Raw genomic sequence first — 17,223 nt, 5'->3', positions numbered from 1 at the left:
CTTGGGATAAATAAAGTCTATCTATCTATCTATCTATCTATCTATCTATCTATCTATCTATCTATCTATCTATCTATCTATCTATCTATCTATCTAGAAAGGTCGAAAAGAGATGGATGCTGCAATAGCATCAGTTACATCAGAACTGCAGAGTATTTCTTCACTGAATTTCCCCCTCGGGGATGAATAAAGTAATTTTGATTGATTGATTTGAAGAGCAAAGACTGGCATTGGAGGCTTTTCTTGATGGAAAAGATGTTTTCACCAAGTGTTTTGTGAAAGCACCGTCATTTAACAATGTTGGTTTTAAACAACAGAGTGCATTTGTGGCTAAACAGGATATTGCACTTTTGCCAATAAATGTTCAAATCAGAATAAAGAACGAAAAAATGTGTTAAACTGAGGCTAATAAGCTTTAAATGGATAATGCTCGACACTGTAATTAAATTTGATCACTCCCCAAGTTGCAGCAGAAAGCTGAATCGGAAGTATCTGTGGTAAAGTACATGCTGTGTCATCTTCCTCTTCCTTTAAAGCAGTTTGAATGACTGGTGGTGGGTGTGTCTGCCTTTGTGGTATTGACAGATCTGGCTCTGTCACTCGTCTTTGTGTCAGAAAGCCTGTAAGAAACAGGAAGCTCGGCATCAGAGGGGACAGAAAGCGGACATCTGACCACACCTAGAGCCTCGGGACAGGACAGACCAGAGCCACAAGTCTCTGACTGACTCAACCACACAAACACTTGTTTTGGAAAATGTGCTATGAACCTTCACTAAAAAAATGAAGAAAGACCAATAAAAAGTATTCAAGTAAAAATATACAATATATTTGTTGTATAAACTTGTACAGAATGTCTTGGACATTTCGCTTTACATATACTATACATTAGGGTAAAAATAGGGTCACTTTCGCATCCTTCATGATTTTAAGAAAATGTCCCCTATGACTGCATTTTATGTACATCTTTACAAACATACCAAACGAAACAGCCCTTGGATGCACTTTAAGAGGCCATGACGAGATACAGATGACTTGTATAAAAATCCCTGAAAATGTCTCTCTGTGAGGTAAGAACACATTTGTCAAACTCATTTCCTTTCATTCCCTCTCATACATCAAAGTCACTCATTTGTTCTGAGACGAGACTGGCAATAGAGAACAGCTAATTACACATCATGCTTCCCTTAACATTATTGTGCCACGGAAGGAGTAGCTGCAGACTGAAGACTGTAGGAGTAAAAAATAAGTTGAACATCCATTCCTTTATACACTGATGACTTTTACATATTTGTTCCTTTCAATCGTGGCAAAAGCAAGTCCTATACACTATACCTCCACATGGTAACTGACATATAGTTCAATTTCATGTTAAGTTATGCTCAAGGCCTCAACAACAAGGGAAATATGACCTAGAGAGGTTACAAAACAAGGTCCTTGGTAGAACATAATCACATGCAAATAATGCAGTTATAAGCAATAGAATGTACAGGGGAGTTTCTGGAGAAAAATACAATATTTGAACACAAAGGTGCCACTTGATCTTGTATTTGAAGAATAACTATTTAACATCATGGTGTTTACCAGACATTAGTGAAGGTATTCTGAGTAAAGGTACAAGAAAAAAAATGCTTTTTGCCCTAACTCTGAGCTGCAAACAGTCATCAGAAGAAAAAAACTGGACAATAATTCAAGGCCGGATCACTGAAGTAGCTTATTTCCCTCAGCTAGAGTACCATCTCGGATTGGTCCCCAGAAAACATTCTGATTGGCCAAAGACTCCTTTTAGACCATCAAGGCAATAATCAAAACTCACACAAAGAAATACATTAACAGTCTTTACAGCTGGTGAATAACAAATAACAGTCAAACAACAATTCTAGATTTTAATAGAAAAGTTATGAAATGTCCTGCTATTATGGTCGCACATGACCACTGATTAATGCCATGTATGATGGGTAGCAAAGGTCATCCTTGTGTTAGAAATTAAGGCAGGCTGGGATCTAATGGGTCATGTTCCCCATGTTGGAACAGATCGATGTAGTTTATTTTGGTGCAGAAATACTGTAACTGACTTACTGCTTGTGTCAGCTAGTTAGGCATCTGACATCTGACTCCGAAAAAACCTCAGAGGAAATGACAAAAAGGCTGCCCAATCGATCCTCATGTCGACTCCAGCGTGTCCAGCTGGAAAACGTTGTGATTGGTCGGTGTGGTGAAGAAGAGCTGCTCCTCACTGGTGGAGCGGTTATCGCAGGGACTGTGCAGCCCCAGTGTCCTCTCAAAGTCCAGGAGCTGACCCATGAAGTTGAAGTTGGGGGAAATGTTGGACTTCTTCCTCTTGACAAAGTCATAAGCGTCGTTGAGGGAGAGGTTGAGTCTCTGCATCAGGTAGGCCACAGTGACTGTGACTGAGCGACTGATGCCAGCCAGGCAGTGCACCAGGATGCCACACTGCTTAGAGCGAGCCTCATCTGTGAGAGGAAGAAAAGCTACAGTCAGCAGAAAATTCTTTAAAGTCATATTTTCATTGATTTATAATTTCCTGTGATAGTGACACTAGTGCAATTTAATCCCACACACACCGGAGGGAGAAACAATCAATTGCTCTCTGCTGACTATACTGTAAAACCTGACACTTTTTGTTTGTCGAAAGCTACATCTAAGCTACATCTAAAGCAGGGGTCTCAAACTCAAATTACCTGGGGGCCGCAAAGGCACCAAATGATGAAAAAATACATAGAATTACCAAAAAAGACACAAAATAATTTTAAAAAGACACAAAATGACCCAAAGAAGACACAAAATGACCAAAAAAACCCACAAAATTAGAAAAAAAGACACAAAATGATTTTAAAAAAGACACAAAATGACCAAAGAAAGACACAGAATTACCAAAAAACCCCACAAAATTAGAAAAAATGACACAAAATGATTTAAAAAAGACACAAAATGACCAAAGAAAGACACAAAATGACCAAAAAACCCCACAAAATTAGAAAAAAAAAGACACAAAATGACTAAAGAAAGACACAGAATTACCAAAAAAAGACACAAAATTAGAAAAAAAAAAGACACAAAATGATTTAAAAAAGACACAAAATGACCAAAGAAAGACACAGAATTACCAAAAAAAGACACAAAATTATAAAAAAAGACACAAATACCAAAAAAAGAGACACAAAATTACCAAAATAAGTAATTAAAGGGACCTTCCACATTAAACTTTCATATCAAGGTGGGGGCCACAAAATATCGTCTTGAGGGCCGCAATTGGCCCGCGGGCCACGAGTTTGAGACCCATGATCTACAGCAAGCATTAACAAAGTCAAATATCCAAATGTCAGTTTTAGCCTAACTATATTTCTGTAATGCAACATGTGTTATGCTATGCTATGTTTGGAAGTGCCTAAGCTTGCTACATAGCTAACAATAGCTTACTAACAGCTAACTTGTCCTCTTTGGTAGACATTGGGTGCTAAAATAATCTTTTAACATGTTTAGGTATGTTATTTTTAGTTAGCTAGCAACATTTTGGTTGATATCTAGTTTTGTTGTATATTTTGGTATCAGTTATATATACCCTACTGGTCAAAAGTTTTACAACACACCAACTTTTCCAGAATTGAATTGAAAATGATGCAGTTTAATGTCTCAGTGTACTCTGAAATTAATGCACATTTGCAACATTTAAAATAATTTATTGAGCATGATAGTGTTTTGAAAGTAAAAAAAAGATTCAAAATCACATTTTATGTTGGACTAAAGGACTAAAAAAAGACACAAAATGACCAAAGAAAGACACAAAATGGCAAAAAAAGCCACCAAAAGCCACAAAATGACTAAAAAAAGAAACAAAATGACCAAAAAAAGACACAAAATGGCAAAAAAAAAGACACCAAAAGACACAAAATGACTAAAAAAAGACACAAAATGACTTACAAAGACATGAAAAGAATTCAAAAATGGACAAAATAGCCCAAGACTCCATAGAGTTAAGTTGTTAACCCATTTCTTGTTCCCTGAAAAAGGCCTACTTGTATAATTCTGAAATGTACATTATTTTTCAGTTTTGGTTAAGCTTACCTTTTTTTATTTACCTCTGGCAGTTCACCACTTACCTTTGGACCCTTTCAAGCTGTTCATTTGACTTGAACTGCTTGAATTTCAATAAAAAACTGGAAAAATTGGGGTGTTCTAAAACTTTTGACCGGTAGTGTATATTTATATAAGTTTCTGCTGTTGACTGAGCAACTCAATTCTTCTTTTAAGAATGTATTTGATCTAGAGAACAGTGTACCTAGTTAAGGTTGAATGCACACATTAGCAAACATCTGTCAACTAAACGAAACTTTGTTTGTGAACCTTTATTCAAACACAACCCCACAGAGTGGAAACAACATTTCCTTCCTCAATCTACCATTGAAGCCTTTGGAAACTAGTTCATGCAACCACCAGACAAATAAGTCAACAAGCTGTGGTTTCAGGTGCAGTCATGGCAAGAGATGACAACGAATCAAAAGTGAAATTGAAACATAATGTTGTGGTGCTACCAAAAAAGGGGAAATTATATGATTAGTTTCAAGATTAATGTGTTGTTTCTGTGAATCAAAGAAATTCAGCAATAACAAGTGGTTAGGTAGGTCTCGTAATATAAAACCATTTGTGAAAATAATACAGGAACTCCTACCTGTCATACAAACCCATTCACAAACCAGTTTACCAAACAATTATTGTCAAAGAACATGGGTCTCAAACTCGCGGCCCGCGGGCCAATTGCGGCCCTCAAGACGATATTTTGTGGCCCCCACCTTGATATGAAAGTTTAATGTGGAAGGTCCCTTTAATTACTTATTTTGGTAATTTTGTGTCTCTTTTTTTGGTATTTGTGTCTTTTTTAATAATTTTGTGTCTTTTTTTGGTAATTCTGTGTCTTTCTTCGGTCATTTTGTGTCTTTTTTAAATCATTTTGTGTCTTTTTTTCTAATTTTGTGGGGTTTTTTTGGTCATTTTGTGTCTTTTTTGGGTCATTTTGTGTCTTTTTAAAATTATTTTGTGTCTTTTTTGGTAATTCTATGTATTTTTTCGTCATTTGGTGTCTTTTTGCGGCCCCCAGGTAATTTGAGTTTGAGACCCCTGTCAAAGAATAATGTAGAAGTATTTACTATATTATTATTATTATTATTATTATTAATAACCACAACTAGTGTAATACTTACTTAATTAATTCTGAAGTACACTGTAAAAAAAAAAACGGCAGCTGTGGTTGCCAGAATTTTACCGTAATAAATACGGTGCAACTTTTTTAAATATTACGGTAAAAAGATATTAGCACTGTTGATTTTACATTTAAGATTGCCATTTGATTAAATTTTTTACTGTATAAATAAAAGATTTTTCCATCAAAAGAAACGCTGTTTTGCCATATAATTGACAAGAAAATACTTTATAAATGCTGCATAAATGAAAGATTTTACCATTAAATATTACAGTATATTTTTGTTAGAGATATGGTGTTTAGTACATTTAGCAGTGAGAAAAAGTATGTTTTACAAAAGATAAATGCAAAAATTACATTGGTGGCTTGTATATATATTACATTAAATACATATTACAGTGTACTTTACAGTGGAGGATTGTATGTTTCAAAAAACAAAACTATAAAAAATACAGTTTTGACTGATATATACATTTACGTTGTTTCATTGTTACTGAAACTGAATTAACCCATTTATCATTTACGGTGTTTTACTGTCGTGGTTTAGCAGTTTTTCACCGTAAAATCTACAGACATTATCATACCAAAGGGTGCCCTGCCCACATGACACTCCCCTCCTTTATTGTAATGTATTTGTAAATGTTCTGATTTGTTTAAATTGTATGATATGTATAATGTTTAAAATTAAAAATTAAAATTAAAATTGTTTTTTGTTTTTTCCATGTTGTAAGGCGACCTTGAGTGCCTTGAAAGGCGCCCTATTAAATAAAATGGGTAACACTTTACAATAGCCATCATTTATAAATGGTAAACAGATAGTTTATTAACGTTTAATCATCATTTATAAACCGTATATAGGCAATTTATAACGGTAAACAGAAAATGATAAGAATATTAATGTTGAACTATAATTCATAAATGCCAAAAATAATAGTATATTAATGTCAGTTGATAGTTACTTTACCATTAACAAACAATGACATTATAGTTATTAATTTATTCATAGTTTTGCACTCATTTTAACATTTTTAACACCATATTAAGTGTGTTAATGATTTTGAAATCATTCATATAACTTGAAGAAATTGGTTTAAAACATTTAACGATTAAATATGTATGTAAATGGTTTATAACAGTGTTGGAAAGTAACTAAGTACATTTACTCAAGTACTGTACTTAAGTACAATTTTGAGGTACTTGTACTTTACTTGAGTATTTCCATTTTATGTAACTTTATACTTCTACTCCACTACATTTAGAAGCAAATATTGTACTTTTTACTCCACTACATTTAGCTGACAGCTTTAGTTACTTTTCAGATTCAACATAAAAATACCATATATTTAATATGATTACACATTTATAAAACATAACAGTGTATTAAGTAGTTAACATTAGTCCTATCTGGACAACATTAAAATGCTACTTATATAAATGCATCAATATAAATAATCTATTATTATATTTAGAACATATAAAACAATCTGAGTGGGTCCATTCTGCATAACGAGTACTTTTACTTTTGGTACTTTAAGTACATTTTGATGCTGATACTTTTGTGCTTTTACTTGAGTAAGTTTCGAATGCAGGACTTTTACTTGTAGTGGAGTAATTTCACAGTGTTTTATTAGTACTTTTACTTAAGTAAAGGATTCTAATACTTCTTCCACCACTGGTTTATAAACAATCTATAAACATCACTTTGATGGTTATTGTAAAGTGTTACCATAAAATTAATTATTATCATGTTTGAAACAACACCTCAACACAAACACTAAGAACAGAAGGTGTTTTCAGGAAAGTGTGCCTGTGATTTTACAGTGTAACAAAATCAATTATTGACCTACTCACCTATAAATGATATGGCCTCTGGGAAAAACTGGGACAGGTTCTGACTCCAGTGGTCCGAAATCGGGATCTGTTTGTACCTGAAGTGGCCGTCGTGCTCAAACATGTTGGGGAGATTGGGTGTGACGTTCAGGATGTACTTAATGTTGTACTGGCCTAGCACGTCTAGGTTGGTGGAGTCTTTGGCGCAGCCCAGGTAAAGGTAGGGGAGGATCTGGACGGGGAAGGCGGGCTGATTACTGGGTATAGGGCTCTCCTCGGACTCTGTGGCACTGCTCGGCTCTCGATCCGACTCCCCATCCGAACAATCTGAGCTGATCCGGAGATTTCCAAACCCAAGGACGGAGAGCGGAGGAGAGGAGCTGGGACAGGAGCTGTCAAGGAGCGTCTCACAGTGCTCTGGGTACTCTGTGTGGAACTTTACAAATCCACCTGGACAAGAGCCAAACACAACACAAGTTAACAAAGTCACACCAATGGAGATGAATCACTTCAAAATAAAAGCTACTATATAATTAACTCATTATTTTAGCTTTCAGTGGCTTAAAAAAAAAGGCTGTTGAGCAATGAAGCAGGGCTGTAAAAAAAAAAGGAGCTCAAGTTCCCCCCAAAAAGAACCATTCATGAAATGCATGCCTGTTCCTGCTAGAGCAAAACATGGCGCAGCCATTTTGGAATTTTAATTGAGAATCTCAGTGACACACAACACACAAACTTTTTTTTTAACAGCTTACAAACCGCAAACCCACAACACGGGACGGACACACAACTATCGAGATAAACGTCACTTTCTACATCTTGAGATCCAAAAGTCGGTATTTGAAAGTTTAAAGCCTCTTCTAGTATAATAAAACTTGCGCTCAATTTGGCATCACATGTTCTAACAATGCTTGTTATTATAGCTCTTCATGCAGTTTATAAACATGCCAGGTAATGCTAATAATGCGTAAAACTTGGCACAAAAAACATTTTATCTAGAAAATTCTAATTCTGGCGTTAGAAACTCCATCACAGACACACTTTAACCACCATGCCTTGTATTCTACATTAATGCATCATTGTTTTGAGGGGTTTAATTCGACAGCAGAACTATTTACCTTCCAGGTAATACGCTTTACAGCCGTCTTCCCATAGTTTTTGCAGAAGGAGACTTAAAACCGAGGCTGGAGCTCCGCTGTCCTGCCAGTCCACGGTGCTCTCATCGTACAGGACCACCGTGTCCGTCTTGCACCGTCTTATGAACTTCTCTTTATCCTCGTGGTTGGGGATGATAGTCCGGATGGGTATGTTGCCCTTTTTGAACCTCCGGAGCATCAGCCCCGGTATGGCCAGGTTTATGGCCGTCTCTATGTGCGATGATTCATAAAGCTCATGTGAACGGCAGTCCAGCAGGAGCAGAGAAGTGCCTCCGGACTCCAACTCGAGTTGCAGCCATTCCACGCTTTTACTCGGCGTCACATTAGACATATCGGACTCAATATCATACTACATGCAAGCACAAACACTTACTACATGGTCCATTAAAACGATCAAACATTAAACTACATTTCAGCCCAGAAAAGACGCGTTAAATGTTGCTCCGCCAGTGCATGGCGCTTCTGCTTGCGCGAAGAGATTTCCCCTTTTTCCTCTTCTCTATTTCCATCAGTCGACTCTGACCTGTCCCGGGGCTAATGGAGACCTGATTACACTTTAATTTACGACACACAAGTTGAAGTGTGAGTGTTTTATAGCCAGTAATCTCTTCATCAACTTCAACTACTCCGCATCGTACCCGGGTCCTCCATGCACATTCTGCTTTTACCATTCCGATGCATGGGAGGTTTTTTTTTAGTTGACAGTAGAGCAACTCAAGAGGGAGGAGTTTATTCCTTATGATTTAAAGTCATAGCAGAGATATCGCAAAGTTTAGTAGCAGTAGCTCTCAATGGAATACTTTTCCAATCAGAATCAGAATCAGAATCACTTTTATTGTCACTGTACCTGGGTACAATGAGATTAATAAACACCATCAAGTCAGTGCGAGAGACAATGTCTCAGAAATAATAATAATAATATACAAATAATATACAAACAGACATAAGGTGCACACTTTGAATTGGAGTAGTGAAAAAAAAAAGGTCCATATACATGTGAGATATTGCAATTTTTGTTAAATATTTATAAACCAGTGTTTATAGTGATATTATGAGGGCCAGATTAACACTTTGCTGTAACCCTGGGCAACAATATTCATCATCACGACCCCAGAATCACCATAATCTGGCAAAATATAGAATAAACTACAGTAATATGCAGTTAATATACTCAATACATCAATAATTAATTGTCATCAAGTGCATCTTCATGTACAGATGTGCAAAAGGCTCTTGTCAAGCCACTGGTTCACATGTTATGTTATGAAAACAAAACACATCAGCATCAATAGATAATAAGGTAACACTTTACAATAGCCATCATTTATAAATGGTAAACAGATAGTTTATTAATGTTTAATCATCATTTATAAACCATATATAGACCATTTAGAATAGTAAATACATAATTTGATTAATGTTTAACTAACTAAATCATTTAAAATGGCTAATAGAAGGTATTTATTTACTTTACCATTAACAAACAATTAAATTATAATAAATCGTTTATCAATAATTTTAGTTGCACTCATTTTAACATATTCAACACCATATTAAGTATGTTAATGATTTTGAAATGATTCATATACCTTTAAGAAATTGGTTAAAAACATTTAACGATTAAATATGTAAAGCACTGTGTAATTGGTTAATAATTGGTTTATAAACCATCTATAAACATCATTTAGTTGGTTATTGTAAAGTGTTACCGATAATAATAATAATAATAATAATAATAATAATAATAATACATTTTATTTGGAAGGCGCCTTTCTTGGCACTCAAGGACACTCTACAAAAAGATAGAAAAAGATGGAAAAGGGAAGGAAGTGTCCTCAATTTTCACCAAAAAATAAGTAAGCAACCACTTTCAAAGCATCCAATATTTATTTAACAAACTTATTTCCAGCAGCACAAATGTATTGAATTGATAGAGCCATCACAGAGGAAGTCAAGACACAAACAAATATCAAGAATCTAGAATCAAGTAGCATTTTAAGCAAGTTTATACTGATATTTCAGGGTGTTATAATTACAAAATTCACTAAATATGACTAAACAACATTTCTTTCCTCGGGACTAAATCAGTTAAGTTGCTACTAAATCTTGCAGTGACCTTGTATAACTTCAGTAAATACTTAATTATATCACCTAAATATTCCCATAGAGGCTCAAGCTGTAACTCATTAAACACTTATTTTTGTCACATTTTTTGACTGCATTCTTGTGTATTATATGCATTATTATTTAATTATTGTCTCATTATTACACTCACTTATGTGGCATTTCTCTCTGTGCTTATTATACACATATGCAGAATAATTTCATATAACAATACTAGTTATATTGCATCAGTTATACATATATTACACCAGATAACAAGTGCAATGCAGTGTTTATAAAGAAGTCATACCCTTCATTTAACGGTGTTGAAACCATTTTTTCTCTCCTGGAGAGGCAACATTTCACTGCGGAAGTATTTTGTCATATCTTTCATCATGATAACATTTATGATCATACAAGGCACACCCTGAAATTGCTGTCTTTCCCAATTTTCATGTTATTTACAAGGGGAAGTATATTAAGGGAGCCTTTAACCCTCTATGGTACGACGTAGCCATATGGCAACAAACCCATTTTAAGCCTTCTACATAAAGACAATACATCCCCAGTTATGATGCAATGAATTACCAGAGAGGTGGGATTCTAATTATACCAGTAGCCAACCAATTACTCATGATATGGCACAAAAATTTGAATTAAATTATGAAAAGTGTATTTTTAAATAGTTTTTACTTTCAAATGAGATGCATCTCATGCATGCATTCAGGCTACTGGGGATTGTTCAGACTATAACATGAGTTTTTAAATAAATGTTAATACCATTTTAAACAAAACTCTCTTGTTTTCATTACTTTACACTATCGTACAGTATTGCCGTATGGCAACGAACCCTAAAAACTACTTAATAAATAATATTTTTTGAAAATATCTCTTGATTATGTTTACTTGGTCTATTTTAAGACAAAAAAACACCCAAAACATTTTCTTACCAACTGGGATCATAATGTGTACCATAGAGGGTTAAAGGAACACTCCACCGTTTTTTCATATTAAAACATGTTATTCGGTCAAGTAAGACGAGTTGATACAGACCTCTTGCGTCTCAATGCGTGCACTCAATCGCCCTGGTGCGCGGCGCCACTTGGCTAGCACTTAGCTTAGCCCAGTTCATTCATTAGGATCCAAACAGATGGACAGTTAGAAGCGACCAAACTCCTCCACGTTTTCCCTATTTAAATACAGCTACACGAGTAGTTAAACGACCAAGTATGGCGACACAAAATAAAACGTGGCGCTTTTCTAAGCGGATAAAAAGGAGAACTATAATGTATGGCGGAATAGCACTTGGGAGCACTTCGACTCGGCGCAGTAATATCATCACTCCTGAGGGGAGAAGATTTTTCAGGAGTGATGATATTACTGCGCCGAGTCGAAGTAGACCTCCTAGGGAAAACGTGGAGGAGTTTGGTCGCTTCTAACTGTCCATCTGTTTGGATCCTAATGAATGAACTGGGCTAAGCTAAGTGCTAGCCAAGTGGCGCCGCGCGCCAGGGCGATTGAGTGCACGCATTGAGACGCAAGAGGTCTGTATCAACTCGTCTTACTTGACCGAATAACATGTTTTAATATGAAAAAACGGTGGAGTGTTCCTTTAAGAGACAGTCCTTGCTGTTGCTATGCATGAATGTCTTTCCTTAGAATGCAACCACAACATTCCCATGGTTCACTACTGATGTGTATAATAACACATGTGAATGTGCAGGAATAAGAGAGTGAGATGTGTGCAGTGGGAATCCAGCCACGCAGCTCATCCGTCTGCACACGTGAGTGGGGGAGACACAGATGTGCAGAGCATCGGGATTAACACAGAATGAGGAATAGAGCTAAACCTGCACACACACACACACACACACACACACACAAATGCTTTCAACCATGGACTGATCTGACACACAACAACAGGCAAAATCATCCCCACACTACACCACCGCACCATTTCAGCACCTGCCTCCAACACCCAACCACCACATAATGTAAAGCAGGGGTGTCAAACTCTGGCCCGCGGGCCAAATTTGGCCCGCAGTGTAATTTTATTTGGCCCGCGAGCCAATATCAAATTATTATATAATTATTGGGTAACACTTTACAATAACCATCATTTATAGATGGTAAATAGATAGTTTATTAATGTTTAATCATCATTTATAAATCGTATATAGGCTGTTTAGAATGGTGAATAGAAAATGTAATAATGTTGAACTATGCCAAATAGATTACTTTACCATAAACAAACATAATTATTAGTTTATTAATAGCTTTACACTCATTATAACATCTTTAACACCATATTAACTATGTAAATGATTTCAAAAATGATTCTTATGCCTTTAAGAAATTGCTTGAAAACATTTAAAGATTAAATATAGAATTTTGTAAATGGTTAATAATAATTGGTATATAAACCATCTATAAACATCACTTAGATGGTTATTGTAAAGTGTTACCAATTATTGTACTATAAAAGCTGACCCGCCGGTATTCTACGGCACATTTACCGCTAATACTAGATTTATTATAATTTATTTTTAAATGTATTAACCTGTTGAAAAACTTTATATTGATATTTAAATCAGAAGGATGCAAATAGAAAAGAGGCATACGATTTTTATTTAATTTTTATTTAATAAATTAGTGACATTGATGGTATATATTGATTGGTATATATTAAAAGGTTTATTTGTTCAATGTTTGCCCGCGATTTTATTCAAGTTTTAAATTTTGGCCCATTGTGTATTTGAGTTTGACACCCCTGATGTAAAGCGTTTGAAAACAAATTTTGGATTTCTGTTCCAGTTGAACTCTCATCCAGGAAGTGTAGAGGTGTTGGGCCTGCCCTCAGACTTTTTGTAATAAGGAAGTGAGTAGCCTGAAGCTAAAAATGACAGTGATGGATAAGGGAAATAACGTGTTATTATTAGGTCAAACAATGCACAAGGGAGTATTTCCTGCCAACAACACCTTCCTGGCATTTTGTAGATTTACTGGATTCACTTTTATGAAGCAAGAGTTATTTTTGGCACAAGGATGACCTTATTTTGTGAAAATAAAATAAAAAAAAACAAAATGATTCCGTTGTGTATGACTCTCTCTATAATATATCCCAAAATTTAAATAAAAAATAAACACAGTATGTATTTAGAGTATTGATTCATGTTCAAAGGAGGCTGGACTAGACATGATAGTGGTAGTCACCTGACTGCTCCACTTCCAGCAACACTTGGGTTACATAATGTCAGGGTGTTATAATTACAAAATTCACTAAATATGACTAAACAACTTTCTTTCCTAGGGACTAAATTGGTTAAGTTGCTATTAAATCTTGCAGTGACCTTGTATAACTTCAGTAAATACTTAATTATATCACCTAAATATTCCCATAGAGCAGGGGTCTCAAACTCAAATTACCTGGGGGCCGCAAAGACACCAAATGACGAAAAAATACATAGAATTACCATAAAAAGACACAAAATAATTTAAAAAAGACACAAAATGACCCCAAAAAAGACACAAAATGACCAAAAAAACCCCACAAAATTAGAAAAAAAGACACAGAATGACTTAAAAAAGACACAAAATGACCAAAGAAAGACACAGAATTACCAAAAAAAAGACACAAAATTATTAAAAAAGACACAAAATGACCAAAGAAAGACACAGAATTACCAAAAAAAGACACAAAATTATTAAAAAAGACACAAATACCAAAAAAAGAGACACAAAATTACCAAAATAAGTAATTAAAGGGACCTTCCACATTAAACTTTCATATCAAGGTGGGGGCCACAAAATATCGTCTTGAGGGCCGCAATTGGCCCGCGGGCCGCGAGTTTGAGACCCCTGGCATAGAGGCTCAAGCTGTAACTCATTAAACACTTATTTTTGTCACATTTTTGGCAGATGTGAGACTGCATTATTGTGTATTATATGCATTATTATTATTATAGGCTATAATATATCCCAACATTTAAATAAAAAATAAACACAGTATGTATTTAGAGTATTGATTCATGTTCAAAGGAGGCTGGACTTGACATGATAGTGGTAGTCACCTGACTGCTCCACTTCCAGTTACATAATGCGCTCCAAACGTGAGCTCATGGTAATTCACTCAGAGGAAAGAGAGGGAACTTTGGTTTAACTGTAGTCTTTGATTTACACAATCCCAGGTTTTGCATGTCAAGTGTTGCTTTGAGGGCTTCCACGCACACCCGACAGACACACAAACACACCCCGGTCACGTGCAGATTTACAGTGGGAAGCATTCAGAGATGAGACAGATGGGAGGAGAGCTTCCTCTCCATTGATGTTTCTCTGCATGTGGGAGTAAAGCGCTTTTTTTATTGAACTCATTTTATCTCAACATGATGATCATAGGCCACAGGATTTAAAAAAAAGTGTTTAACCCATAAGAACCCAGACCCAGTTATCCTTAAAGGATGTGTTCTATAAGTGGACCACATAGAACACATTTATGATGTTTTTAAAAAAAAATACTAGCCCTAAATGTGAAAGATCTGTGATGTAACATATATGTTACTTTGAGCGTTTATGGTATTTATGTTTATGATATTTCTTATTTTAAAATAGAAAAAAAACTAGACACATTTTCTGCTGACAGAGACACAAATTTGCCTTTTTATTTTGCATCTCCATAACATATAGGCCTATCAAATTTGTGACTTTAATTTGATCAAGAAATATGGTCAGAACAAGTTAAATGTATTACAGGACACCCTATTAACAGATTTAAAAAAATAAGCTTTTTAAAATTAGCTACTTTTTCACATTTCTGTTTCCAGTCTCACACATATTTTGGTAATTTCTTGTCAAAGTCACATGACCACCACCCCAGGGTGTTGAGTATGTGTCACTTAGGGATTTAATGAGTTAATGTGAAGCATAAAGCTGAATATGGGAGATTATAGAAGATTTAAAGTGTTTGTTCCACAGGTGTCACCATGGGTTCTTATGGGTTAAAGTCAATAAAATGGCAATTATTTGGTGTATAAACATTACATAACCAGGCTGCTACACTGACGACAGATAAATCAGACTATAATCTCTGGTTTTGCATGGTGTGACACTGACACTGACACATTTATTATCATTTTGTTACTTAAAAACAAATCTGAAATGGAATTTGTTGTCTAACAGCACTATTAAAGTCACAATTTTGATATATGTTATGGAGATTAAAACAAAAAGGCAAATGGTTATTTGTTTTATGTATGTGATTTATTATTATTTTGTTACTTAAAAAAAAGGAAAAATTGTGTCTCTGTAAGCAGAAAATGTGTCTAGTTTATTCATTTAAAAATAAGAAATACATATATACCATAACAGCCCAATGTAACGTATATATGTCACATCACAGATGTTTGACATTTAGGGGTAGTATTTTTTTAAAACATCATAAATGTGTTCTATGTGCTCCACTTGTTCTGTGGTATATCCCCCATAATGTTCCATTAAGGATTACTGGGTCTGGGTTCTTATGGGTTAAAAAAAAGTGTTTAAAGTCAATAAAATGCCAATTATTTGGTGTATGAACATTACATAACCAGGCTGCTACACTGACGACAGATAAATCAGACAACCTAAAACGCTCTATAATCTCAAAGGTTTTGCATGGATGTGACACTGACACATGCTGTGATGTACACTGAAGCGTATTTGCTGCATTTTATCACAACCAACATGATCTACCATGCTATCAAGATAGGAAACACAATATCCTGTTCTCTATTGATACCATCTAGTGGTTCATCATGAAAGCTGCTGCACCAGCTATGAGTCATCTGCAAAAGGAAGGAGGTGTCTGGCATCACAGCCTCACAGCTCCTCAGAGGAGAGCCAGTGCGCCTCCATGTGGTGGAAACCAAGAATGCATTGAAATGCATTGAAATGCATTTCATGAATGAATGACCAGATAACCACAAATCTGCCCTTAAGCTGATTATACATAAACACCACGACTTGATGCCTCTCTGCCTTTTACTGTTTTTTTCCCCAGTAAAAATATGATGTATAAAAATAGCAACGTGGTCTCACAGAAATCCGTGAAATAGCCACGGAATCGCTCAAATTTCCGTGAAACTGACACGGATTTCGCTACAATGCAAGTTAATGACAGTCATATTTTTCTGGCGAGATCTTCACCACAAAGTGATTATGTACATTCACTGAGTGAAGATTTAGAAAATAAAACATATATTTCTCGCTAGAAATGTGATCAAAATCTATTTTTATGCAGAAACAAAGTCAAAATATTGATTTTTTTCACTAAAAATGAGAGAACTGTCCGCCATGTTTTTTGTTCTGACCGCTGGGACATTGAAAGTCACGTGACTTGGAACAAACCAATAGGAAAACTTATTAACTGTCTTTAACTTGCATTGTAGCGAAATCCATGTCAGTTTCACGGAAATTTGAGTGATTCCGTGGCTATTCCATGGATTTTGAGTTAAGCGAAATCCGTGGCTATTTCACGGATTTCTGTGAGACCAGGTTCAAAAATAGTCACCGTGGCGTTGATGCAATCCCTTTTATGTCGTTTATGATAGAACTACTTATTACAATCTCTACTTAATTTTGTAGTAAGAGTTAATGCATCTTGTTTATCCTACACCACCCTAGACATAAGCCACATGTTTTTCCATCACATTGCATCTGACATCTGACCTTTGAGGGATAAATCTGCAGAAGGAAGTAATGCCACATTCCATAACATGTTAGAACTGAAATGAGACATAATCCTTCTGCAAGGAGCACTGCGTGTAATAAGAGTTAACATCTACTGTATAGCTATGTGCATGACATATCCTGGGTTTCAAGATAAATGCTAAAGGATAAAAGTTTATGTAAAACATGCCGATACCATATTAGTGATTAGAGATATAC

General features: G+C 35.4%; 1 protein-coding gene across 1 annotated transcript; it reads right to left on the bottom strand.

Moving 5' to 3' along the window:
• Positions 1-597: 597 nt before the first annotated feature.
• On the bottom strand, positions 598-8,878 carry LOC131972137 (dual specificity protein phosphatase 7-like). Its single transcript, XM_059333915.1, has 3 exons — positions 8,161-8,878; positions 7,067-7,495; positions 598-2,471 (listed from the first exon to the last, which is right to left on the bottom strand). Exons 1-3 carry the CDS (start codon positions 8,528-8,530, stop codon positions 2,161-2,163), a joined length of 1,110 nt encoding a protein of 369 aa, XP_059189898.1. The 5' UTR covers positions 8,531-8,878; the 3' UTR covers positions 598-2,160.
• Positions 8,879-17,223: the final 8,345 nt, after the last annotated feature.

Source organism: Centropristis striata, chromosome 5 (genome assembly GCF_030273125.1).
Source record: "Centropristis striata isolate RG_2023a ecotype Rhode Island chromosome 5, C.striata_1.0, whole genome shotgun sequence".
In the NCBI taxonomy this organism is placed as follows: domain Eukaryota; kingdom Metazoa; phylum Chordata; class Actinopteri; order Perciformes; family Serranidae; genus Centropristis; species Centropristis striata.
The sequence above is the reverse complement of the archived record's forward strand: the minus strand, read 5'-3'. Positions and strand labels throughout refer to the sequence as shown.